The 24,200-nt window shown below is 34.9% G+C and overlaps 1 protein-coding gene across 1 annotated transcript; it reads right to left on the bottom strand.

Annotated features, from left to right (window-relative positions):
- Nucleotides 1-17,785: 17,785 nt before the first annotated feature.
- LOC100779947 (5-methyltetrahydropteroyltriglutamate--homocysteine methyltransferase 1) lies at nt 17,786-23,649 on the bottom strand. Its single transcript, XM_003542278.5, has 12 exons — nt 23,442-23,649; nt 21,058-21,411; nt 20,754-20,841; nt 20,402-20,529; nt 19,933-20,324; nt 19,687-19,850; nt 19,531-19,611; nt 19,273-19,439; nt 19,074-19,179; nt 18,720-18,970; nt 18,429-18,630; nt 17,786-18,342 (listed from the first exon to the last, which is right to left on the bottom strand). The coding sequence occupies exons 1-12, from the start codon at nt 23,549-23,551 to the stop codon at nt 17,974-17,976; spliced, it is 2,412 nt and encodes an 803-aa protein (XP_003542326.1). The 5' UTR covers nt 23,552-23,649; the 3' UTR covers nt 17,786-17,973.
- Nucleotides 23,650-24,200: the final 551 nt, after the last annotated feature.

The raw sequence follows: 24,200 nt of genomic DNA on the forward strand, positions 1-24,200 counted from the left end.
TAGTGCTGGATATATGAGCACTTTCCGTCAGTTGTGGAGTGTATGGCTGATCCGAACTATGATGAGGTGTCACCACGTGCATGTTAGTGGATTGCTATGAAGGCGACTTTGAAGTCCATATCTACAGCGACGTACAAACAGCGTCTGGATCGACTCAAGATTCCTTGTGTCTGCTGGATGCCTTATGGGGAGCATCGACCAGTTCGGGAGTTTGATTTGATTTCAAGCTTTTCTGGTCAGCTATGATGGGGGCCCGTTGCCATCAGACACCGACCAGAAAGGGTCATGCGCCAATTGAGATACGTCCAGAGTATTCCTTCAGAGTCTGTCGATTCATAGGTGTCATTTGAAGAAATAGACGACAGGTGGATGCACTACTCAGACCATCTTGCACCAGCAAGTGAGATATGTCTTGTGCCATGTCAGTGTGCGCCTGAGTACATGGACTGGTTCTTCGTCATTTATCATCCATTCATGACCACGGCACAGCAATCAGATCCACCACGACATCCACCTGTGACGCATGACACCTCATTTGCAGAGCCACATATCCCTCAGGTCCCAGAGCTAGCAGTAGCACCGACACATGCCCGTTCTGATGTGGACCAGCCTAGACATGCAGTAGTAAGTGTTACTATTTGCTTAGTTGTATCAAATGTCATTTACGTCAATTATTTTAATACTAATTTGTTTGTTTTCTATTTAACAGGATGTTTTCCATGCGATTGCTGAAAGGTTGGAGCGTTTGCTCAACCTTAGGATAGTCACGGTAGGCATAGAGACACACGAGGTCATGGAAGAATGCATCAGGATTGTCAGGGGTGTCACAAAAGACAACATTGTGTATGTGAGGTCTCGACGTAGGCAACGCACGGATCTGCCATAGTTTCTTTACACATTTTATATTATCATACTTGGACGATGTATATACTTTTCTTGTATTTGAAAACATTTTGTTTTTGACTGAAAATTTTGCAAATTTTAAGTTATTTTGGTTTATAATATTAGTGTTAACGTTAAAATATTATTTTTAAATTACTTGATTCCAAATTCGTCGAAATAGTATGAATGTGATTCCAAATTGAAGCAAACAACTAAAAACTATTTTGAAATCATACAATATGGATCTCACTAATTTTGAAATTATGTTTTCCTATTCTCTTACTTACCAAACATCCCTACCTCATTTCTATCTCATCAATATTATCGTTCTCTTTTGTTACAAACATAGCCTTAAAGTATCTTTAGTCATTGTGTGTTGCATCTAAATTATGTGAAGCGTGTGATTGTGATTGGTGATTGCATAATTTCGAAGAAGAAGATGAGGGGATAAAATGTGCTCAGGAGACGTGCCTGGACAGTGAGCAAAGTGTAGAGAGGATAACACTCCAAGCCCTTGGTGAGTGGTGATCACAAGGCCAATTAGGCCCTGATCAAACTCTTAATTTAATTTATTTTTAATTCATTTAAAAATTATCTTCAATTTAAATTATTAATTAATAAATTTTATGATAATATTTGTAATTAATTTGTTAGTAAGATTATGAAAATAAAAAATATGTATATACAAATATTTGCTTTAGATTATTTGAGAACTTTTATTACTCATTTAGAAAGTGATAAGATAAATTAGTTTACATAAAACAATTATTTTGATTTTTAAAAAAAAATTGACATTGAAATGAACATGGGATTTAAATTTCATAGAAGTAGTATGATCACAGTTTTTTAATTTATTATTTACTCTCTTTGTTTTTTATCTTTCTATACTTTTTTATTTACCAACAAATTTATTTTCTGCTCCCATTGTTATCATTTTAATTTAACCAATTTCTTGATTTAGGTAAACCATGAACATAAAATACTAATCATACGATTTCATTCCGTAATGGACAAGAATGCAAACATTACATTAACTTCAACATAGTGAAAAGAAATAAAATTTGCATGAAATACTACAACTAAGTAATGCTAATTTTGTGACAAGGACACGTCGTCTTCCATTTCAATTACATGTTTACTAAAAATAGCTAAATTTTCTATTGGCCCAAATTGTTTCCAGTAGTTAGACTATACTAAGACCTTTAGCACGTCATCATTGGTTTTCAGTTCAATAATTTCAAATTTGATAATTTTATCTGAATACTCATGGTGGCTTGGTTGTCAAAAAAATAATCACCTTACCGTTTGTGTTTCATGAATACCATAAGGGGGAATCCCATGGGCGCAACTCGCTTGATCAAATCCTTCAATTCACCCATGGTACATCCGAAAGGAATGTCAAACTTTTTGGGATTTTTTCATATGAATGAGTAACCAACAAACTCATGTTGGCGTGGCATGTTCCACCTCCCATTGTAATATAGCAGGGCATCATGAGTAGAAGTCATAGTCTCTTCAAGTAAGTTTAATATATCATCTGGTGTTCTACCAATGGTGCATAATAACTCAATCGGACCAACACATGAAAATTGATGATTACACATTAACATTGTGTTAACATCATCATCATTTTTCAATTGCATACATTGAAAGCAAAATTGGTTACCTGTATCCGTGAATGGGTGCCGGTAGTAAATTTCATCCAAATATTGTTTGTCGATTAGCTGAAGGGTATTGTGTATTCTGATTTTTAACGTTTGAAAATCACAAGCGTTAGGTACTCGAATGGGTACTGGAGTGGAAGTTTGAAAATAAACACCACTTTCGTTGTGAACAATCGATCCATTTGGAAAAATAAAACCTAATGTCGAGTTCACAATTGTCTGACTACTTGTTTCTCCCAAGAATGACATACTTTGTTCTAAGAATTGGGTTGGGAGAGAATGTGTGATTTTTTAAAGTGTTCGGGTGTGTCATGTATATAGATGATTTTCACTATCATTGCTTCAATTTTTTTTTTTAAAATAGAGACGCGTGCAGATGATTTTTGTTTGTGTTGTCAACTACATCAATGTCGTCTCATGCTTTATCTTGCATCAGAATGTGTTGTCAAGTCTTACAATGTCCTGTCATGCTTTATGTGAATACGCATGCATTTCACAATGTGTTGTCAACTCAGACAACGATTTATCATACATGCATACATTAAAAAATTAAGAAACCAAGTTAAATCTTAAAATATAATTAAGGGACTAATTCTCAAATTTTAGGTAATAATTCATTATAAAATAAGTGAAAATTAATTAAAAAACATAACAACATACATAACTTGGTGTGAACTATGTGTTAAAAATTCATGTGTTCAAACTTAATTCAACAAATATACAAAGACAGATAACTCAATTCAACAAATTCAGCCATTAAAAGGTACATGTTCAGTCTTCATTTATGTCTACATAGTCTCTTTTGAACATCATGAAGCTTCTGTAATGTTGCATTCTACTAATATATGGAGTTGGTCACTGCTTTGCCTGAGGATGACAATTGGTAGACCATAACAATGCTACAGGCGGTAAAGGACAACGGTCTTTTAAAATTAACTTGTTGTACATGCAGAAACAATATTAACTCAACCGTAGACAACTTATTGCATAAATTTAAAAATAACACTATATATCTAGAATGTACCTTAACAAAATGATTGCCATAGACGTGACCGATACAAATTATGTGATGCACTGAAGAATCTGCTAGTGGTTGACTTCTAAGAGGAAAGAACGTCATGCTTTGTTGTTGAGACAACGATACAAGGATTAGATTATACCTTGATGCAATGACATATCCCATGTCGGTTATATCCATCCACTTATCCATATTCACCTAAATGAAACAAATATAGACGTCAAAGTTAATTTTAAATTTAACTCTTAAAAAGCAAAACATAAATTACATACCTTGGTTAACCCATCAACAAGTAGTGACATCCTTAATTCCTCAAATTTGTTTGTGCCACTGAAGAGCTTGATATAGTCATTTGAGAATTTGCCAAGTTCTTTAAGCAGATGGTTGTGGACCAACAACCAAGAGTCTTCACCCATACCTAATAAACCGGAAACCAACCGATACCCACAGTTTCTGTCAAGTTTGACATCCACAATGTTGTCAATGAAATCCTACATAAATGGCTGAAATTGGTCCAACATAGGCATGATCCTTCTTGGATTGGGCTGGTCAGAAGATGATGCACTATGACTCACTGACGAATTACTATTTTGCGCAAAATGAAAAGCATCTACATACTCCTAGTAAGATGGATCACACTTTGTTGACCTTGGGTTTCTGTTCATTGGTTTCTTCGATGCACCTTTTGTGTTAACCTTTGATGGAGGAGGACACATAGAATTTTGATTAGGGTATGCAATTTCCCGAAGTTTACTCTTCAAAGTAAACTTACCACAAACATCAAGTTCTTCAAATCTTTTAGATATGGTTTCTGATGCAATCCTACCCCCCAAGGGCATTGGATAGAAGACTCCAAGAAGATTGGGCCAAAGATGCAAGAGAAGGCCCTAGGATTCTCATGAGCCTTAGGGTAGATTTCGGGCCCATGGGCTAAGTATGAGCCCACTTATCTTTGTACATATTAGATTAAGGTTTCATTAATTTTGGGACTTATATTTAGGGCTCCATAATGTAGGTAGGGTACCCTAGAAATGTAGGATTTTCCAGCCCTTGTATTTTAGGACACATAGACTAGTTTTTGTTTTAGGGGTAGTTTTGTAATTTCACATGCATTAAGTGAATATTTGATTGTGTGTTGAGAAATAAATTTAATTGAATTGGGAGAAGCCCAGTCCAATTAAATTTTAGAGGGGAAGGTGAGCATTTGCCTGCTACACCCCATTGCCACATCATATAGTCACACTTTGTGCATGACCTTCATGCTTTACATGCCTCATGACACCTAAGCACACTTAGTGGAGAATCTTGGACTTCATCTTGGATTAGTGGGCTGAACCATATCTGAAATTCACTAATCATAATTAGTGAAATTTTGGCTCCAAAATTTGACTCCACAAATTCAATTTCAAATTCAAGTGAAATTTGAATAGAAATTCAAATTTCCCTCCAATTTTGTGTGACACTTAGGCTATAAATAGAGACTATGTGTGTGCATTTTTTCAACTTTGATCATTTGAAAATTAAACTTCAGATTTCAGAGCTCTTTTAGAGCACAAAATTTCGTGCTCTTTTCTTCCTCTTCATTCATCTCCTTCTTCCTCCAAGCTCTTATCCATGGCCTCTTATGGTGGTGAGCTTCTTTTAAACTCATCTTCTCCTTGAAGTGGTGTCTCCTCTTGCTCTTCCTTCTCCATTCCGCTGCCATTCATCTTCCAAGAAGCAAAGGAATCCATTGATGAAGAAGATCCTAGGCCTACAAGCTCCAATGGAGCTTACATCAGTTTCCATTTCTTCCTTGATGCTCACTTCGGGCTCAGATAACCCTTGGTTTGAAAAACTGAGTCTCCTCCAGAACATATGGATTGAGTCTAGTGGGATGCAACCAACAACATATTTAGATAGTTCACATGCACAAGGAAGACCGTGTGTGGTTCTCATGACATAACCACAAGTGGAAGGATTCTTTCCAGCATAATGTACACGCTCAAACTTAGCAGCAATCTGATTTAAAGCATACCTTGAAACCATTCCAAGAAGCCTCTTGTATAAGGTTTTTTTAAAGACATGTCCAACGACGTGGGTACTTGTTTCAAAGGATGCTTTAATTTCAGTGTGTTGTAGCGTCATCATGTTGTTCATGCCATCCCAGACACTACATAAGTCTCCAAGGCTATTCTGTAACACTTTTTTTAAAGCCCAGTAAGTATATTCAACCCTACATTTCAAATACACAAATAACAATAAACATATACAACAATAAAATTCCATCAATTCATCAATGTTAATAGAAATAATTGAACATTTTCATACGTGTTTGTTGTTGTGTTTCCTAAGTGCATCACCTTATTTGTCCAGGCAGTAACAAATTTTTCCTTGTGTGGGATTATCCATGTTTCATTGACATAGTCAACAAACATTGGCCAAGGTAAACAAGCCATTTCAAACTTCTTCAGGCATTCATCGAACTGCTGCTCCGAAGGACAATTAACCAAACTTCCCCAGGCATCCATGACATACTCCCAAGAATTTTTTTGACCAATTAATGATTTACATTTGGCCTTGACATTCTTGTTTCTGTGAAAGCTACACAAAAAATTTGTACACTCCGGAAATACAGTTTTCACTGCATTCATCAATGTTAGGTCTCTGTCGGTCACAATAACTCTAGGGAGGGTATCACGTCTTAAAAATATACCTCAAAACCATTCTAAAGCCTATACCACATTATTAAGACGTTCACCCTCCAGATATGCAAAACCAGCAGAGAATGTCATCCCTGTTGGTGTCACCCCAACAAAATCAAGTAGTGGGAGTCTGTACCTATTTGTTTTGTAGGTACTGTCTATCAAAAACACCAAATTACATGCATTGACTAACTTCACTGCATCCGGGTGACACCAAAAGATATCACATACCACGTCTTCATCCTTTAATCTATGTGTTGGATCAAGTGGCCTCAGAATAATTAAGAAAGGGGGGTTGAATTAATTATGAACGTGTCTTGACTAATTAAAAAATCTATCCTTCTTAATGTTACTAGATTCTATTAGGCTTTTACGACACAATTAAGAAAGTAAAGAACAAAAATAGAAACTTAACCAAAAGTAAAAGCGATAATTAAAAGTGCACAGCGGAAATTAGAGAGTGTAGGGAAGAAGAAGACAAACACAAGATTTATACTGGTTCGGCCACAAACTGTGCCTAAATCTAGTCCCTAAGCAACCTGCGGTTCTTGAGATTTCTTTCAACCTTATAAAAACCTTTACAAGCCAAAGATACACAAGGGATGTCCCCTCCCTTGTTCTCTTTGAAAAAACCAAGTGGATGTACCCTCCACTTGAACTGATCCACAAGAGATGTACCCTCTCTTGTTCTCAGTATAACAATCCGCAAGTAGATGTACCCTCTACTTGTACCACAAAGGATGTACCCTCCACCCTAAACTGATCCACAAGAGATGTACCCTCTCTTGTTCTCAGTATAACAATCCGCAAGTAGATGTACCCTCTACTTGTACCACAAAGGATGTATCCTCCAATGTGTTGGGACAAAGAATTCTCAAGCGATTAGTCCTTTGAACCTTTGTAAGGGGAAACAAAAGATATATCAGGCGGTTAGTCCTTTGAGATCTTTTGTTTAAGGGGAAGGGAAGAATCAAAAGAATTCTCAGGCAGTTAGTCCTTTGAATCTTTTGTAAGGGAGAAGAGAGACACAAAAGAATTCAGGCAGTTAGTCCTTTGTTCTTTTGGCAAAGGGAGAAGAGAGACACAAAAGAATTCAGGCGGTTAGTCCTTCTATTCTTTTGGCAAAGAGAGAAGAGAATGAAAAAGATGAATAACACAAGTTTTTGAACACAAAACTTTTCTCGGAAGAGAAAGTGTTGAACAAAAACTTTTAGAAAAATGAAGAGAAATGAATCAGAAAATTGTGTAGAAAGAGTTGAAAGATATTGAATGATGTTGAGAGAAGATTGAAAGATAGATTATTGATTATTGAAATTCATGCCATGGCCATATATTTATAATCTCTAGATAAATCAAGTCAAAGCTTGTGACTCTTGGCAATTTCTTTAAAACTAGTCACTTAAAAAGTTGTGACTTTTGAAAGAATCTTCAGAAACAAGTCACTTGAAGAATTATGACTTTTGGAAATGTATTTTTCGAAATCAGTCACTGGTAATCGATTACCATTAAAGTTTAATCAATTACACATCAACAGATGTGACTCTTCATTTTGAATTTTGAAAATTAGAACGTTTAGAAACACTGGTAATCGATTACAAGTACTGTGTAATCGATTACACAAGTTAAAAATGTTTAAACACAAGTTGTAACTCTTGAAATTTGAAATCTTAACGTTTTAAAACACTGGTAATCGATTAGTACCTTTTGGTAATCGATTACCAGAGAGTAAAACTCTTTGGTAAAGATTTTTTGAAAAACTTCTTGTGCTACTCAATGTTTTGGAAAACTTTTTTTGTACTTATCTTGATTGAGTCTTCCCTTGTTTCTTGAATCTTGAGTCTTGAATCTTGATCTTGATTATTCTTGAATCTTGATTCTTGAAACTTGATTCTTGAATCTTGATTCTTGAAACTTGATTCTTGAATCTTTGGATTTTGCTTGACTCTTGATTCTTTGGCATCATCAAAATAACCTTGGAAGATATTGCTTCCACAATCTGCCCCTTTTTGATGATGACAATCCTGAAATCAAGAGAATGCATACAAGTCTTGTTCTATCGTTCACTCATCCCTTTCTCCCCCTTTGTTTTTGAATTTATGCTTAATAATAAAGTTTTGAAAATATAATATCTTGATTTCTTAAAGTGATTTTTCTCTCCCCCTTTGGCAACATCAAAAGGGCCAAAGTGCGTAAAAGATACATAATTTAAAAACATACACAAAGCATATTTTGTAAAATAAACATAAAAGATTCTAATCCAATCATGAAACCAAACATGAACAAACCAAATTAAAATGCAAACCACAGTCATATATCACAATTCATAAACGTTGAGTCATAATTAACTAAGTACTAAATACTTAAAACACAACCATTGTTGAGAGAATAAATAAATAACATAATGTCATAAATTATTCACAAAACATAATAAAAGTATGTGTTTTAAACAAGTCACAAGTCATCATAAAATAAATTATTTGTCTAAGTCACTGGCATCTAGAAGTCCTAATTCTCTTCTAATGGTGTAGAAGGAATCTTTGGGTAGTGGTTTTGTGAAGATATCTGCGAGTTGATTTTTTGTATCTACAAATTCTAGAACACAATCACCTTTTAGGACATGTTCTCTAAGGAAATGATGCCTAATTTCTATGTGCTTGGTTCTAGAGTGGAGAACAGGATTCTTAGATATATTCATGGCGCTTGTGTTGTCACATTTTATGGGGATATTGTGACATCCTGGAAATTTCTACCCGGAATTTTGTAAACAATACATTTTGAATAATTATATATATAAGTATTATTAAGTGTATATATATATATATATATATATATATATATATATATATATATATATACTCCTGGTAGAAGTATGTACATTGGGGGAAAGATACGCGGGTTAGGCTAATTAACGAAGAGAAATCCATAACTGGACAGTTATAGATTAATTCTCAATTAATTAGTCTAAAAATTATCATTTTGCGTGCAACTAAAAATTTAACAAAACCAACCTCTGAACCACGCTCAGGGTTTCATTCTGAGCGTTTTGATATATATATTGCTTACTTCCGAAAACGGGCCCCGACGGGTGCAGAGAAACGCGAGAGACTGGAACCAGAGAAACGGCACACAAACTTTTAGCATTTCAAAAGGTCAAATTTTTTTTCTCTTCTTGTGGCTGAGTATGAGTCACATCAAGGGGAAGAGGTGGGCCCCTTTTTGTTCCACTCAAAATGGGACAAGTGGCAAGTGTTTTAAAAAAATAGAATAATAGGAAAAGAAAATCACTTTCTCATAAAAGCCATGTTCTCTCTCCTCACTCAGCAAAATTCAGAAGCTCTTCTCCTCAACTTCTCACATTGCTTTTCTTCTCCCTTTCTCATCCACCATTGTTGCCCATTAAAGCTCCAAACTTTGCTCACCATTTTTACTCCAAATTACAAAAGGAAGCCATTTTCGGAGTCGTGAAGCGCACCTCTACATTGTGGGACTTCAAATTTCAGGTTTGGGTAGACTTCTTCTCACATGATTTTCGTGGGTATTGGGTTTTGGGGGAATATGATGGGTAGTTCTACTAAGTTTATGCCTTATGGTAGTTATTTGTGAAGGAATTTGTTGAAAGCATGCTAAACATGTCATGTTTGATGTGAGCCAAATTTACCCATTCTATTTTAGGGTATTATGATGATGCTTTGTGATGTTTGTGTGCTGAAATTGCTGAGAGAAAACTGGTAGAGATGAAGGGGAGAGTTAACCTAGGGTTAAATGTGAGAATGGTAGTGATGTGAGTGGAAACGTGTGAGGTTTTGAGGGTTTGAAAAGCTAAATTTGGGGTTAGTGGTAATTGGGGGCTAAAGTGAGTTAATTCTAGTTTAAAATTTCATTTAGGACTTGTGGGAAAGCTTGGGCTGAGCAAAAGAGAAAAATGAGTGACAAAGGTGAAAGCAAGAGCCATTTCTAGGGTAAATTGGGTGTTGAGCGGTCAAATTTTGAATTGGTGGAGTTTTCGTCGTAAAACCAGTTTGAGCAAGTTTAAATTAATGTTATAGACTTTTTTGAGATGAGAGTTTGCTCCAAAATTACCCCATTCTCATTTTCACTTCTCAAACCTTGAAAATCCACTAAATTGAGGGGTTTTAGATACCTAGATTTTGAATTGCCTTGGTCTGAAGCTTGTTTTTGGTTTAGATATGATTTATACATGATTTAGGACTTGTAGGATTCAATTTGAGAAAAATTGGAGGTGGGTAAGAGGGATTTCGAAAATCTGCCCTATTATGCAGAAAATTGCTGTTGAATTGTGTAGCAGAAATTTTGTTCTTGTGCAGAAAATGTTTGTGCATTGCTGGTTATGGGAAAGGTAGTACATATTGGTTTCTGGACATTTTCTAGCAGATCCCAACGGTCAAAATGTATAATTATGTACTAGGGACCTCCAGTAAAATTTCGGAGTCGATCCAACGGTTAAATTGCAGGTTTTCGTGTGCTGAAGCTGTGTAACTCGAGTTTGGCCTCTGGTAATCAATTACCAAGGGGTGTAATCGATTACCAGAGAAGAAAACCCTTGAGGCATACCTTTTAACTACATGTAGCAGTTATGGGATGCATTGTGTTGTTACCCGTAGTTAGATTTCTCGTGAAAGAGTCTACCCCCTTTCTTTTATTTCTTGTAGATCGCGATGGCAGCTGTCGCAACGTGCCCTTCGCGGGCGAGCGAGGGCGAGGCTCACGGGTGCGCTTTCCAAAGGAGGAAAGATGCGCGGAGTCGCCACCAACGTTTATTTGTGGAAAACGTCGGGAAAACCGAAGGAAACTGGTCAAAATGAAAATTCTAAGTTCGGGAGTTGTATTTACGCTTGAGGAAGGTATTAGCACCTCTTACGTTTGTCTCGAAGGACAACAGCCTATTTTTTTTAGAATTGTGAAATTGTGTTATCTTAACTTTTATTTCTTTTTATTTTTTGAGGTCGACAAAAGCGGGGCTTTTGCTCCTACGTACCCTCCATCAAAGAGGAAATCAGACCTACGTAGTTCTTTCTTATGCGTGAATCAAGTGATTCTTTTTACTTGAAGGGTGATCATTTTAAGGCGTTGGACCTTAAAAATGATCCATTTTACTTAGTAAGAAACTGAAATGATAAACTTTCAAAAACCTATTTTTGTGGACGAGCTTGACTAGGCGAGTTTGATTTTAGCCTTAGTTTCACTTTAGTTATTAGTCAATTCAATTAAGAATGAGAAATCCCAAAGAGAAAAACGTCCGATTGATTTTTCGCTTTACTTTACTAAAAGGTATTTTTTGATTATTATATTATTATTTTACATCTTTTTTTTATTTCCAACGTGGTTACGGCACGACCGAACGATCGGAATTCATTTTAACCAAAATTAACGGATGATACAATTCAAACGATCGGTGGAAATTTATTTTATTTTTAGATTAGGCGAGAAATGACTTAAATAAATGGCTTAAGCACGTCAAAAGGGGGTATAAAAAGCGAATGAAAATGAGAATAAAAATACATGAAACAAAATGTAAAGCAACCTGTGGTTCTTGAGATTTCTTTCAACCTTGTAAAATCCTTTACAAGCCAAAGATCCACAAGGGATGTCCCCTCCCTTGTTCTCTTTGAAAAACCAAGTGGATGTACCCTCCACTTGAACTGATCCACAAGAGATGTACCCTCTCTTGTTCTCAGTATAACAATCCCCAAGTAGATGTACCCTTTACTTGTACCACAAAGGATGTACCCTCCAATGTGTTGGGACAAAGAATTCTCAGACGGTTTGTCCTTTGAATCTTTGTAAAGGGGAAACAAAAGATATCTCAGGCGGTTAGTCCTTTGAAATCTTTTGCTTAAGGGAAAGGGAAGAATCAAAAGAATTCTCAGGTGGGGTACTTTGAATTCTCTTGGAAAGGGAGAAGAGAGACACAAAAGAATTCAGGCGGTTAGTCCTTCGTTCTTTTGGAAAAGGGAGAAAAGAATGAAAAAGATGAATAGCACAAGTTTTTTAACAAAGAACTTTTCTTGGAAGAGAAAGTTTTGAACAAAAACTTTTAGAAAGATGAAGAGAAAAAAGAATCAGAAAATTCTATAAACAAAGTTGAAAGATATTGAATGATGTTGAGAGAAGGTTGAAAGATAGTATGAAAGATAGATGATTATATTCAAAATCTCTTTGTTTCATGCCAAGGTCACATATTTATAATTTCTTGATGACTCAAGTCAAAACTTGTAACTCTTGGCAATTCCTTTAAAACTAATTACTTAAAAAGTTATGACTTTTGAAAGAATCTTCAGAAACAAGTCACTTGAAGAATTGTGACTTTTGGAAATGAGTTTTTCGAAAACAGTCACTGGTAGTCGATTACCATTAAGGTGTAATCGATTACACATCAACAGATGTGACTCTTCATTTTGAATTTTGAAAATCTTAACATTTTAAAACACTGGTAATCAATTACATGATTATGGTAATCGATTACAACTTTGTAAATCAGTTTGAAAAAACAATGTTGGCTACTAGTAAACGATTACTGCCTTCTGGTAATCGATTACCAAAGAGTAAAACTCTTTGGTAAAAGATTTTGTGAAAACTTCATGTGCTACTCAATGTTTTGAAAAGCTTTTTTTGTACTTATCTTGATTAAGTCTTCTCTTGATTCTTGAATCTTGAGTTTTGAATCTTGATCTTGATTTTTCTTGAATCTTGATTCTTTATTCTTGAATCTTGAAACTTGAAACTTGATTCTTGAATCTTTGCTTGAAACTTTGCTTAACTCTTGATTCTTTGGCATCATCAAAATAACCTTGGAAGGCAGTGCTTTCACAGGATGTACCCTCCAATGTGTTGGGACAAAGAATTCTTAGATGGCTAGTCCTTTGAATCTTTGTAAGGGGAAATAAAAGATATCTCAGGCGGTTAGTCCTTTGAGATCTTTTGTTTAAGGAGAAGGGAAGAATCAAAAGAATTCTCAGGCGGTTAGTCCTTTAAATCTTTTATAAGGGAGAAGAGAGACACAAAAGAATTCAGGCAGTTAGTCCTTCGTTCTTTTGGAAAAGGGAGAAGAGAGACACAAAAGAATTCAGGTGGTTAGTCCTTCTATTCTTTTGGCAAAGAGAGAAGAGAATGAAAAATATGAATAGCACAAGTTTTTGAACAAAGAACTTTTCTCGGAAGAGAAAGTGTTGAACAAAAACTTTTAGAAAGATGAAGAGAAATGAATCAGAAAATTGTGTAGAAAGAGTTGAAAGATATTGAATGATGTTGAGAGAAGATTGAAAGATAGATTATTGATTATTGAAACTCATGCCATGGCCACATACTTATAATCTCTTGATAACTCAAGTCAAAGTTTATGACTCTTGGCAATTTCTTTAAAACTAGTCACTTAAAAAGTTGTGACTTTTGAAAGAATCTTCAGAAACAAGTCACTTGAGTAATTGTGACTTTTGGAAATGTATTTTTCGAAATCAGTCACTGGTAATCGATTACCACACATCAACAGATGTAACTCTTCATTTTGAATTTTGAAAATTAAAACATTTAGAAACACTGGTAATCGATAACACAATACTTGATTACAAGTATTGTGTAATCGATTACACAAGTTAAAAATGTTTAAACACAAGTTGTAACTCTTGAAATTTGAAATCTTAATGTTTTAAAACACTAGTAATCGATTAGTACCTTCTGGTAATCGATTATCAGAGAGTAAAACTCTTTGGTAATGATTTTGTGAAAAGCTTCTTGTGCTACTCAATGTTTTGGAAAACTTTTTTTGTACTTATCTTTATTGAGTCTTCCCTTGTTTCTTGAATCTTGAGTCTTGAATCTTGATCTTGATTATTCTTGAATCTTGATTCTTGAAACTTGATTCTTGAATCTTGAATCTTGATTCTTGAAACTTGATTCTTGAATCTTTGGATTTTGCTTGACTTTTGATTCTTTGGCATCATCAAAATAACCTTGGAAGACATTGCTTCCACACTATGCCAATGAATATATTGATCCCATTCAAGAAGCTTCATTAGATGTTGCATTTCAGTATCACTTCCTCTAATGGAAGAACGGTATGCACTTCTTGCATTGTATATTTGATTGATGGTTGTACAACTATTGGCATTGGGCTCCTTCAAAGTTAGCAGGATGTTTCTTGGTTTCACCATTGACTTGGTCATATCAACAATAAGTGTCTTTTCAGCTTTAGTCAATCGCCCAGCGTATGGATGTCCAACTAATGACTTGGCCAATTCATGATTATGAATCCCACACATCAACTTCACCATCCAACTTTGCCCTCCAACCACTGGTTTGCCACGAAGCTAAAAGGGATAGCCACATTTCCTAGTCCCAGTATCTCTTCTAACAAATTCTTTCTTCCTACACCTATACTCACCACTCCTTTCACAACCAATTAACACAAACGAACTCCTTCTTCTACTACCAGTGTTTGTGTCAGACCTTATAATGACCACCACAAATCCATTTTCATGAGCAACGGATCAAGCCCACTGCAAAACATCATCTTGGCTACCAAACACCTACAACGCAACCTAAATAATTTTAGTTTTCTACAACACATTCATTTTATTAAATCACTCACAATAATGAACATTATTACCTGAGAAGTATTGAATGGATCCGAACAATCAACTTGTGGTTCATTCACACCACATTCTTGTTCATTTTGATCATCCATATCAACTTCTTCAGACATTATAGTATCATACATCCATTGATCTTCATCCATCTTAGCAATAAATCATAAATTTCAACACAGACATACAACACCTAACCGCACTATACATATAATACAAAACTCTACATAATAACTCATGATTAGTAATCGCACTATACATATAATACACCTAATCTTTTACTGTCAGTCACAATAACTCATGATTAGTAAAATGCAAAAACCCTATATCATTCTACACGTATAAACAATTAAATTATTTTTTAAAATGACAATACAAACAAAGTAATAATTAAAAAAAAATTAAACATAAATAAACGTTACAAATTCAAAATCTGTATAAGCTTACGGATGAAGTTGATCTGTAAGGCTTATACGGATCAACTTGATTCTTATAAGTATTACGGATCAACTTGATCCGTAAGCTTATACAGATCAAGTTGATTCGTATGCTTAATATCAACATACGGATCAACTTGATCTGTATCAGCCTTACGAATCAAATTGATCTGTATGATTTACAGACCACCCCACTCACGCACACCCAGCAGAAATGCGTACCTCGTTTGTTGCTGACGTCGAACCAACCACCGCAACAATGAACATCGGCCCTTTCACCTTCACCGAAGCTCACCTATCGCAAGAAAAAATCACATGGAAGAGAGAAACGGAAGAAAAAAAAAAGGCTTTGCATCGAAAAGCACTATGCACCCATCTTTTTAAAGAAGAAGATAGAAAGGGAGATTTTTGGCATTTTTAAAAAATGTTGGGTGCACCTAGCATCAGCTAGTCCGCACGCTAACAGTAATCGAAAAAATATATTTTAACCTATAATATTCTAGCAAATGTTTGGAGATCATGTGATAGCATAAAAGCTACTCACACCTCCAAAACTCACAAAAAGAAATAGATCTTATTTTATGGCTTCAAGGGATACGTAGACCAAAAAACCCGAGGAAAAATAAGTGATTTGATCAGGTTTATATGAGTATTGGGTTATATTTTGCAAAAACTCGATTACATTGGGTATATTCGGGTGTGGGTTGGAGAAATAAAACCCAACGGAATCTGCACCTGACTGTGTAAAACTTAGATTGTCTTTACAGCATAGTTCAAAAACCCAGTCCCACTGGCGTTGAACCAGTCCAATTAAGACCTAGTGATATAAAACGGACTGATTTGATTATTAGATCGGACATGCATCTGATTCGGAATGACCCAATCAGACTTGACAAGTTTGGGGTAAATCCAACAACTCAGACCGATTTTTAAAACCTATTTCACGTACAAAATGAAAAAAGCAAAAAAAATACTCCAAAATGCTCCAAGAAAAACTCAAGACTTGTGTAATTATATTATTGAATTATTATTTGTGAACTTGTGTTATTAACTTTAATACTTCAATTGTTATTTTGGATTTTAAAGTATAAATAATTTTTTTAATCAAATAATGTTAGTTATATACTTATATATAATAGATACATATATAATTTTAAATTTTTAATATATACCGGATCAATTACTTAGCTACTGATTGAACCACCGACTCACGGTCACTGACCTAGTTTCATAACTTTGCTTTGTAGTCATCAAATCAAACAAATGTGATGCTTTTAAAAAGATTGCTTTTACTAAAAAAAAAGTATAGCATGGAGCATGGAGCACCACTAGACACATTATTGAAAATTAAAATAGAGATTCGCACCATCGAGCATTCAACTTTTTTTTTTCTTCTAAAACCTCACCATAAAAGTCTTCTCCAAACTCTCTACAACCAAACCAGTTTCACCATGGTACCCGGTCCACCTTGTATATTTACTGGTCGGTTTTTGGGCACTACTATACACACCCAACAATTTCACATTTTTTCCATTTTACCCTTTTGTAAAAGGATGTTGATCCGTATGAGGCCCATGGGTTAGTTAATCCGTAAGTCTTTGATTCGTATGAGGCTCACGGATCAACTCATACAGATCAGAATTAATTTAAAATTAATGACCTAGGCAAGAATCAAACCTGTAACTTCGAGGTTATTAGCACAATGCTCTAACTAACTGAGCTAATGAACCAATTACATTATAAAACACATGTTGCTATACATAACACTAAAAATTTTAATGTATATTTAATATGCGTGTAAATTTAAATAATAAATTGTGACAATTAATTTTGATATAACTCATACGAATTATTTCATCCGTATTTTTTATAAATAAAAAATATTACTATTAAAAATTTTAATATATTAAATATTTTTTATTTATAAAAAATATACAGATTAAATAATTCGTATAAGTTATATCAAAATTAGTTATCACAAAATTTATTATTTAAATTTACATGCACATTAAATATACATTAAAAAATTTAGTGTTATGTATAACAACATTATTTATTTTATAATGTAATTGGCTTATTAACTCACTTGGTTACAACGTTGTGCTAATAATCTGAAAGTCACAAGTTTGATTCTTGTTTGGGCCATTAATTTTAAATTAATTTGTCACAAATTTTTTATAAGAAATTTAAAAAAAAACTATCGGATTGGGCTTATACGGATCAGCTGATCCGTATCCTTTTATGAAAGGACAAAATGGAGAAAATGCAAAATTGCTGGGTGTACCAGCAATTCACTGGGTGCACATAGCAATACCCTCGGTTTTTTCAGTCTATTGAGTCTTTTTGGCCCGAACCCGAAAGTTGCTCACCCCTATTAGCTTGCAAGGATATCTTTCCGAGGTTTCTGAGCATGACAATAGCACTCCTCCAAGGTTCAAATAAAAGAAAACAATTCTCCCACAGTTCAATCACATGTGTAAGATAAACCAAATAAACAAAATAGACCATAAAACCGTTTATTCATAAGCAAAATCATATACTGAAAAGCATTGCCTACAAGAGCAGAAAAAGATCATTCGGGAGAAGGACAAAACCTTATATCAAGACATTATTGGAAATACAAAAAGTTCGGTTTTTCAACATGAGTACATTATCTCACATGGATGACTTTATTGGCTCATTCTCAGCTCACTTGGCACTAGCTAACTGGTTGCGAATAAGTTTGGCAGCAGCAACCATATTAGTGAGGGCAGGTTTCACCTCAGTGTATTTGCGTGTCTTAAGGCCACAATCTGGGTTGACCCAGAGAATGTTGCTTTCAAGAACCGCAAGCATCTTGTTGATCCTGTCAGCAATTTCTTCAGTTGGTGGAATCCTGGGTGAGTGAATATCATAAATGCCAGGCCCAATGCCAGCACCATATTTCACTCCCTCGCGGAAGACTGAAAGTAACTTCTCGTCTGATCTAGAGTTCTCAATGGTGATCACATCAGCATCCATGTCTATGATTGAGTGAATGATGTCATTGAAGTTGGAGTAGCACATGTGAGTGTGAATCTGTCAAATATTACAGTATCTTAATATTAATATATAAGATTGACTAATCATTAGTAAAGATTAGAACATGAGAAGTGAAGCTGAACCTGAGTAGTGTCCTCCACACCACAGTTGGTAATCCTAAATGAGTGAACAGCCCAGTTTAGATAGAAAGCCTCCTCAGACTTCCTCAGAGGTAAACCTTCTCTTAGAGCAGCTTCATCAATCTGGATGACAGTAATACCTGCTTTCTCAAGATCCTCAACCTCATCCTTGATAGCCAAAGCAATCTGGTAGCATGTTTCGAATCTAATAACAAGATAATGTTAAATGAACAGATATCCAGCAAAAACGATCATTCAAACCTGCAAGGTAGCCATAAAGAATTATTTTCATACCTTGGCTGGTCATCTCTAACAAAGGACCAGTTCAGAATAGTAACAGGGCCAGTAAGCATTCCCTTCATTGGTCGTTTGGTCAAACTTTGAGCAGTTGAAGACCAGAAAACAGTCATGGGCTTGGGACGGCTCACATCACCATAGATGATGGGAGGCTTGACACAGCGGGATCCATATGATTGCACCCACCCGTTGGCAGTAAAAGCAAAGCCAGATAATTGCTCTCCAAAGTACTCAACCATGTCATTCCTCTGAATAGGAAAGATTTTTCAACAATTAAGTTTTAAAGCATATTTCACTTAAGAAAAGAAGTCCTTATTATACTACTAATAATAACAAATATCATCTCCTCACCTCAGGCTCTCCATGCACCAAGACATCAATGTCAAGTTCTTCCTGGAGCTTCACAACATTGTTAATTTCCTCCTTAATGAAATGGATATAATCTTCCTCGGAGATCCTATTCACATAGTAAACATATAGCAGTTTATATGTCGAACTGTAATAATCATTGGATTTGGAAGGTGACAGAAGATGAAGACTTCATACTCACTTGTTAGCCTTGAATTCACGGCGAACTCTTCTAAGATCGGCAGTTTGAGGGAAAGATCCAATTGTAGTTGTTGGAAGAACAGGAAGATTCAGTTTCTTCTGTTGAGAATCCAGCCTGGCACTAACATTTGTGGCCCTCCGATGATCAGAGCCCTTCAGAGCAGCAGCCTAAGAAAATAAAACAAACAGGTTTAAGAATTCTTCTAAAATAAAATTTATCAAGTAAAAGAACAAATTGAAAATCCTGATGAGCACTTACGGCCTTTTGGACAGCTTCATTTGTCACCCTTGGGGAGGACTTCCTTGAATCCAAGGCAGCAGCATTAGCAGAAAAAAAAACCTGCAAAAAGACAGGCAATAAGAAACAGAAAGACATCGAGTTTGTGACAAAAAGCCTTCAATGGGTATGATGCACCTCATCCTTCTGTCCAGACAATGCCTTGGCCAAGGCATTTACTTCAACAACTTTTTGTGCTGCAAATGCAAGCCAAGACTTAATCTCTTGGTCCAATTTAGTCTCATTCACAAGATCAACTGCAGTGTGAAGAAGAGAACAGGACGTGGAAACCACAACCTTGTCTGCAGAAGAAAAAGAGCATTCCTATTTAGCTTCTAGTGTGCTGAATATATGTCAATAAAAACGTTAATCGACAACAAGTACCATTCCCAACAATGTCCCCAAGTGCCTGAAGGGTGTTCAGAGAAGATGCAAGACTATTGGCCCAAATATTTCTTCCATCAACAACACCAGCGAAAAGAAATTTTCCAGATGGAAATCCTTGCTTGATCAAATCAAGGGTCTTTGTTCCACGAACAATATCAAACCCATATGCAGTAACAGCCTTCAAAGAGGTGAGTGTTTTGTATGCTTCAGCAGGGACATCAGCAAAGTATGTCTCAATCAGAACATTAAAACCAGATAAACTTGACTCTAGCTCTGCATAGGCATGTGTAAATGCTTGTAACTGGTGGGTGTTGAGATCCTTCACAAGGGTAGGTTCATCAAACTGGATCCAAGTAGCACCAGCTGCCTTCAATTCAGCAACAACCTCCCTACAATAAATAACGAAGTATGATAGAAGCAACTTTAATATATGATTCAAGAACGTCTAACTACTTTAGGACCATACCTGTAGACAGGAAGGATCTTGTCAATTAGGGAAAGAAGGGAAAATGACTTCTCAACACCCTTAGCTGGTTTTGACAGCAACAAGTAGGATACAGGTCCCACAAGCACAGGTACAGTATTAACTCCCAGCTGCATATTAGAAAGAAGGTTATAAGCATCAGTGAATGAAATTAATAATTAAAAATAATTTATTTTTCCCTCTAGTAATAAACATTCTTCCCAGATCAGAGTTTTTTGCAGTATGTCATAGTTCAGGTAGTGAAGATTTTTCTAAGACCAGAGCCTACAGTTGTTCATTATGAATTTTTAGATCAAATGTAGGATGGTTTTGCTAAAGCTATCTTTGAACTTACAACTTTGGCCTCTTTAAATTCATCGACAGCCTTGTGTGATGCATAGGAGAACTTAACATCAGGACCCAATTCAGGAACAATGTAATGGCTGTACCATAAGGGATTATAAGTTTGTTAGAACTATGACAAACATCAAAACAATTGACATTCAATTTTGCATTTATATATTAAAATCAAATGCACTAACCCTTTCAAAGTCCCCTGTCCCCATCAAAATCATTCATACACTAACCCTTTCATTTTAATCATGTTTAATCAAAATATATGCAAAACTCAAATTTAGAAGGGGGGATGATTTACTTACTAATTGGTGTCAAACCACTTGGTCATTTCCATAGCTGGTACAGATGCATTCCCTCTTGCCATTGAGAAGTAAACATCAAACCCAATCTCCCCACCATTCCAATTATATCTAGATGGAACTGCCCCGAGCATGGCTGTTGTGTCCAGTACTTGATCGTAAAGTGAGAAGGTGTTGCTAGGAATATACTTTATTCCAGCATCAGCCATCTGCTTCCAGATGGCTGACCTAAGGTCTGCAGCAACCTTCTGCAGCTCCTCAGCACTACTCTTTCCATCCCAAAAAGATTCCAAAGCAAACTTAAGTTCTCTCTTGGGTCCCATGCGTGGATAACCAACAATATGAGATGCCATTGCTCTGTCATTGCAAAACGCAAGTCCACAATTTGAATACCTCATACGATCGAGTAAGTTCAAAAATCAAAAGTACTTCTTACAGGTCCAATTATATCCATTCCAAATAACAAAATAAATAATGGAATGACAGTATTGATAGTTCATAGAAATCTGTGGGTTCAAGACATCCAAATAAATCTTGTAAGCAAAAGATTCATTAGAGAAACTGATGAAGAAGATATCATAAATACAATGAGATATGTACACCACCAAATTTTTTGTACATGTATTGTCTATGTAGGAACTGAGATCTAACATTCTTTTCAACAATAAAAAGATGATTTAAAGATCTAAATAATTGACTATTGAATTCAGCCCTTCAGTTTTTAAGCAGTGCAGGAGATACTACAGACATTAGTTATGAACTTTGATCAACTAATACATAGTTACAAATGAAGAAGAACGTTTGATAGTATCACATGTGGCCTTTCATATTAGTTTCTTGTACTGAATGTGGACAGACAACAATTAGATGTGAGACAACATGAGCAGACTATTACTGACATTACACCTCTAGTAATGAAGCAATATGTATATAAAAAACAATCAATTATGGATTCTGAAGTTAGAAGACCATTCATGAGATTGTTTCTTCACTTCCCCCATATATGCGAATGAATGTGACATTGAAAATTTTTTAAATAAAAAAAACCATAGCCAAGAAATGAGAATTTTCACTAACAACATTGCAGCATATCAATCCAATATTTCATCCTTTATGTATGAATAAAATGAACAAATTCTTTTACCTCCTCAACATCATATTCATAGGTGTGTTTTCTATGGTACAACACCAATAAATATTGAATGCCCATTATGAAATATAAATATTATACTACACATAAATCTTTCATTGCATACTGCACATAAATCTTTGGCTAAAATATGTTGGTGATCCCTAATAAATTCCTGAGTTTTATGTTTGTTCCCTAATAAAAAATTTCTTCGTTTTTGCTCCCTAATAAAACAAAAAATTTATTTTTGGTCCTCGACACTTTTTTTAGTTCCTAATAAATTAGTGAATTTTATATTTGTTCTCTGATAAAAAAAATTGCATTTGTTATTAGTCCCTTTAAAAAAAACTAATAAAAAATGAAAAAAATTATTAGAGAACAAACACAAAATTAGTTAATCTTATGGACTAAAAAAAGTGTCAAAGGACCAAAAACAAAATTGTTGTTTTATTAGAAACTCAATGCAAGAAAAAATTTACCTAAGGAGCAAATAGTAAATTCGGGTATTTTTCATGTATCGAAAATATATTTTAGCCTAAATCTTTCTATTGTCTTCGATTCAAGTTCTATAAACCTAAGGGAACCCACAGCCAGTCTCACTTATGCTCCCTCCTACTATTTAAAAGAGCTCTTAAATTCAAATTCAATTCCAACTGTAAGTCTGTAACAACGTATTCGGAGCAACATAACAGCCACCACACATCTGTGTTTTAGAAAATACAGACTTTTAAGTAATTTACATAATGAAAAACAATCAGAGAACTCTCAACAAACCCAAATTAAAACACTCAGTGAACAAACATAGATTTTGGCTTGTTAATCATACTATTCTAGGAAGAGTGGATACAGACCAATTGACAAAAAGAGTAGCCATAGTGATTAAACAAAATAAAAAAAAAAGTTACCAACTTCAACATACTAAATAAACTCCACCAACTTTTAACACACACACACGCACCAAAAAAAAACAAAAAAAATCAGTTGAAAGTGAGAAGCATGAGAAGGAAAGCCATTAACTTGCACATGTTAACATCAAATTCAACCTCCAGAGAGCATCAAAATCAAAATTTGAAAGCATAAAGATAGCAAAACCACAAAGGGCAAGCTTAAAAGCGAAAACCCATTTATGGGCATAGACCAAAGTCTCAGTTAAACTGAACCATTTCTTTCCATGATTGAAAATGGCAGTAAAAGCCATAAAATAATAAATATTAGAATTAATAAAAACAGAGAGATAAAAAAGACAAAGAGAACGCACCGAGAAGAAGTGGCACGAACAGAGAAGCGAAGAGAATAGGATGAGAAAGAGAGAGTGCAGAGCGAGAATGTAAACGGCGCCACACACTGAATGGAGGAGAGTTTGTACATTTATACTACTCACTTCACTTCGCACCCTCTCTCACTCTCTATATCTGTCTTTCTCTCTCTTCTTATTTCTTCCACTGATACGATTAATAATCTAGCTTCTACCTACTACTTCCATTTTTTTTTTCTTATCACTATATTTTATTTTCATTTTCATTAACAAATCGAATTAGGTCATGTAATTGACAAATTAAGTATGTGTGTAAAAATGTTAAATTAGATAAGAGGGTTTTTATTTTTTAAAATAAATAAAAGGATAAAACAGAATTTTAAATAAAATAATAAGAATAAAATTAAAAAAATTAATAACTTATAAACTAACTTATTTTTCATAAAATATTTTAAGTAACTTGGCGAAATAAACTACTCCAAGTAACTTGGTTGTTAAACTACTCCAAGTAACTTGGTTGTTGAAACAAACAGTGCAGAAAACTAATGACAGTTTGCAAGAATTTAGGGATGAGTGGAAGAGAATTGATTGCTCAATAATGTCTTATAGGTGGACGGATTAAAAAAAAAAAGCGTTCAGTCTGTAACTTTTTTATGAATAGTCCAAAAGGAACAATATTCTTGTATTCCTTAGATACTACTTCTAACATCTCAAAAACAACTGACAAAGTTTTTAAGATGTTAGATGGTGTTGTCACATTTG

This window comes from Glycine max, chromosome 13, assembly GCF_000004515.6.
Source record: "Glycine max cultivar Williams 82 chromosome 13, Glycine_max_v4.0, whole genome shotgun sequence".
Classification (NCBI taxonomy): Eukaryota; Viridiplantae; Streptophyta; class Magnoliopsida; order Fabales; family Fabaceae; genus Glycine; species Glycine max.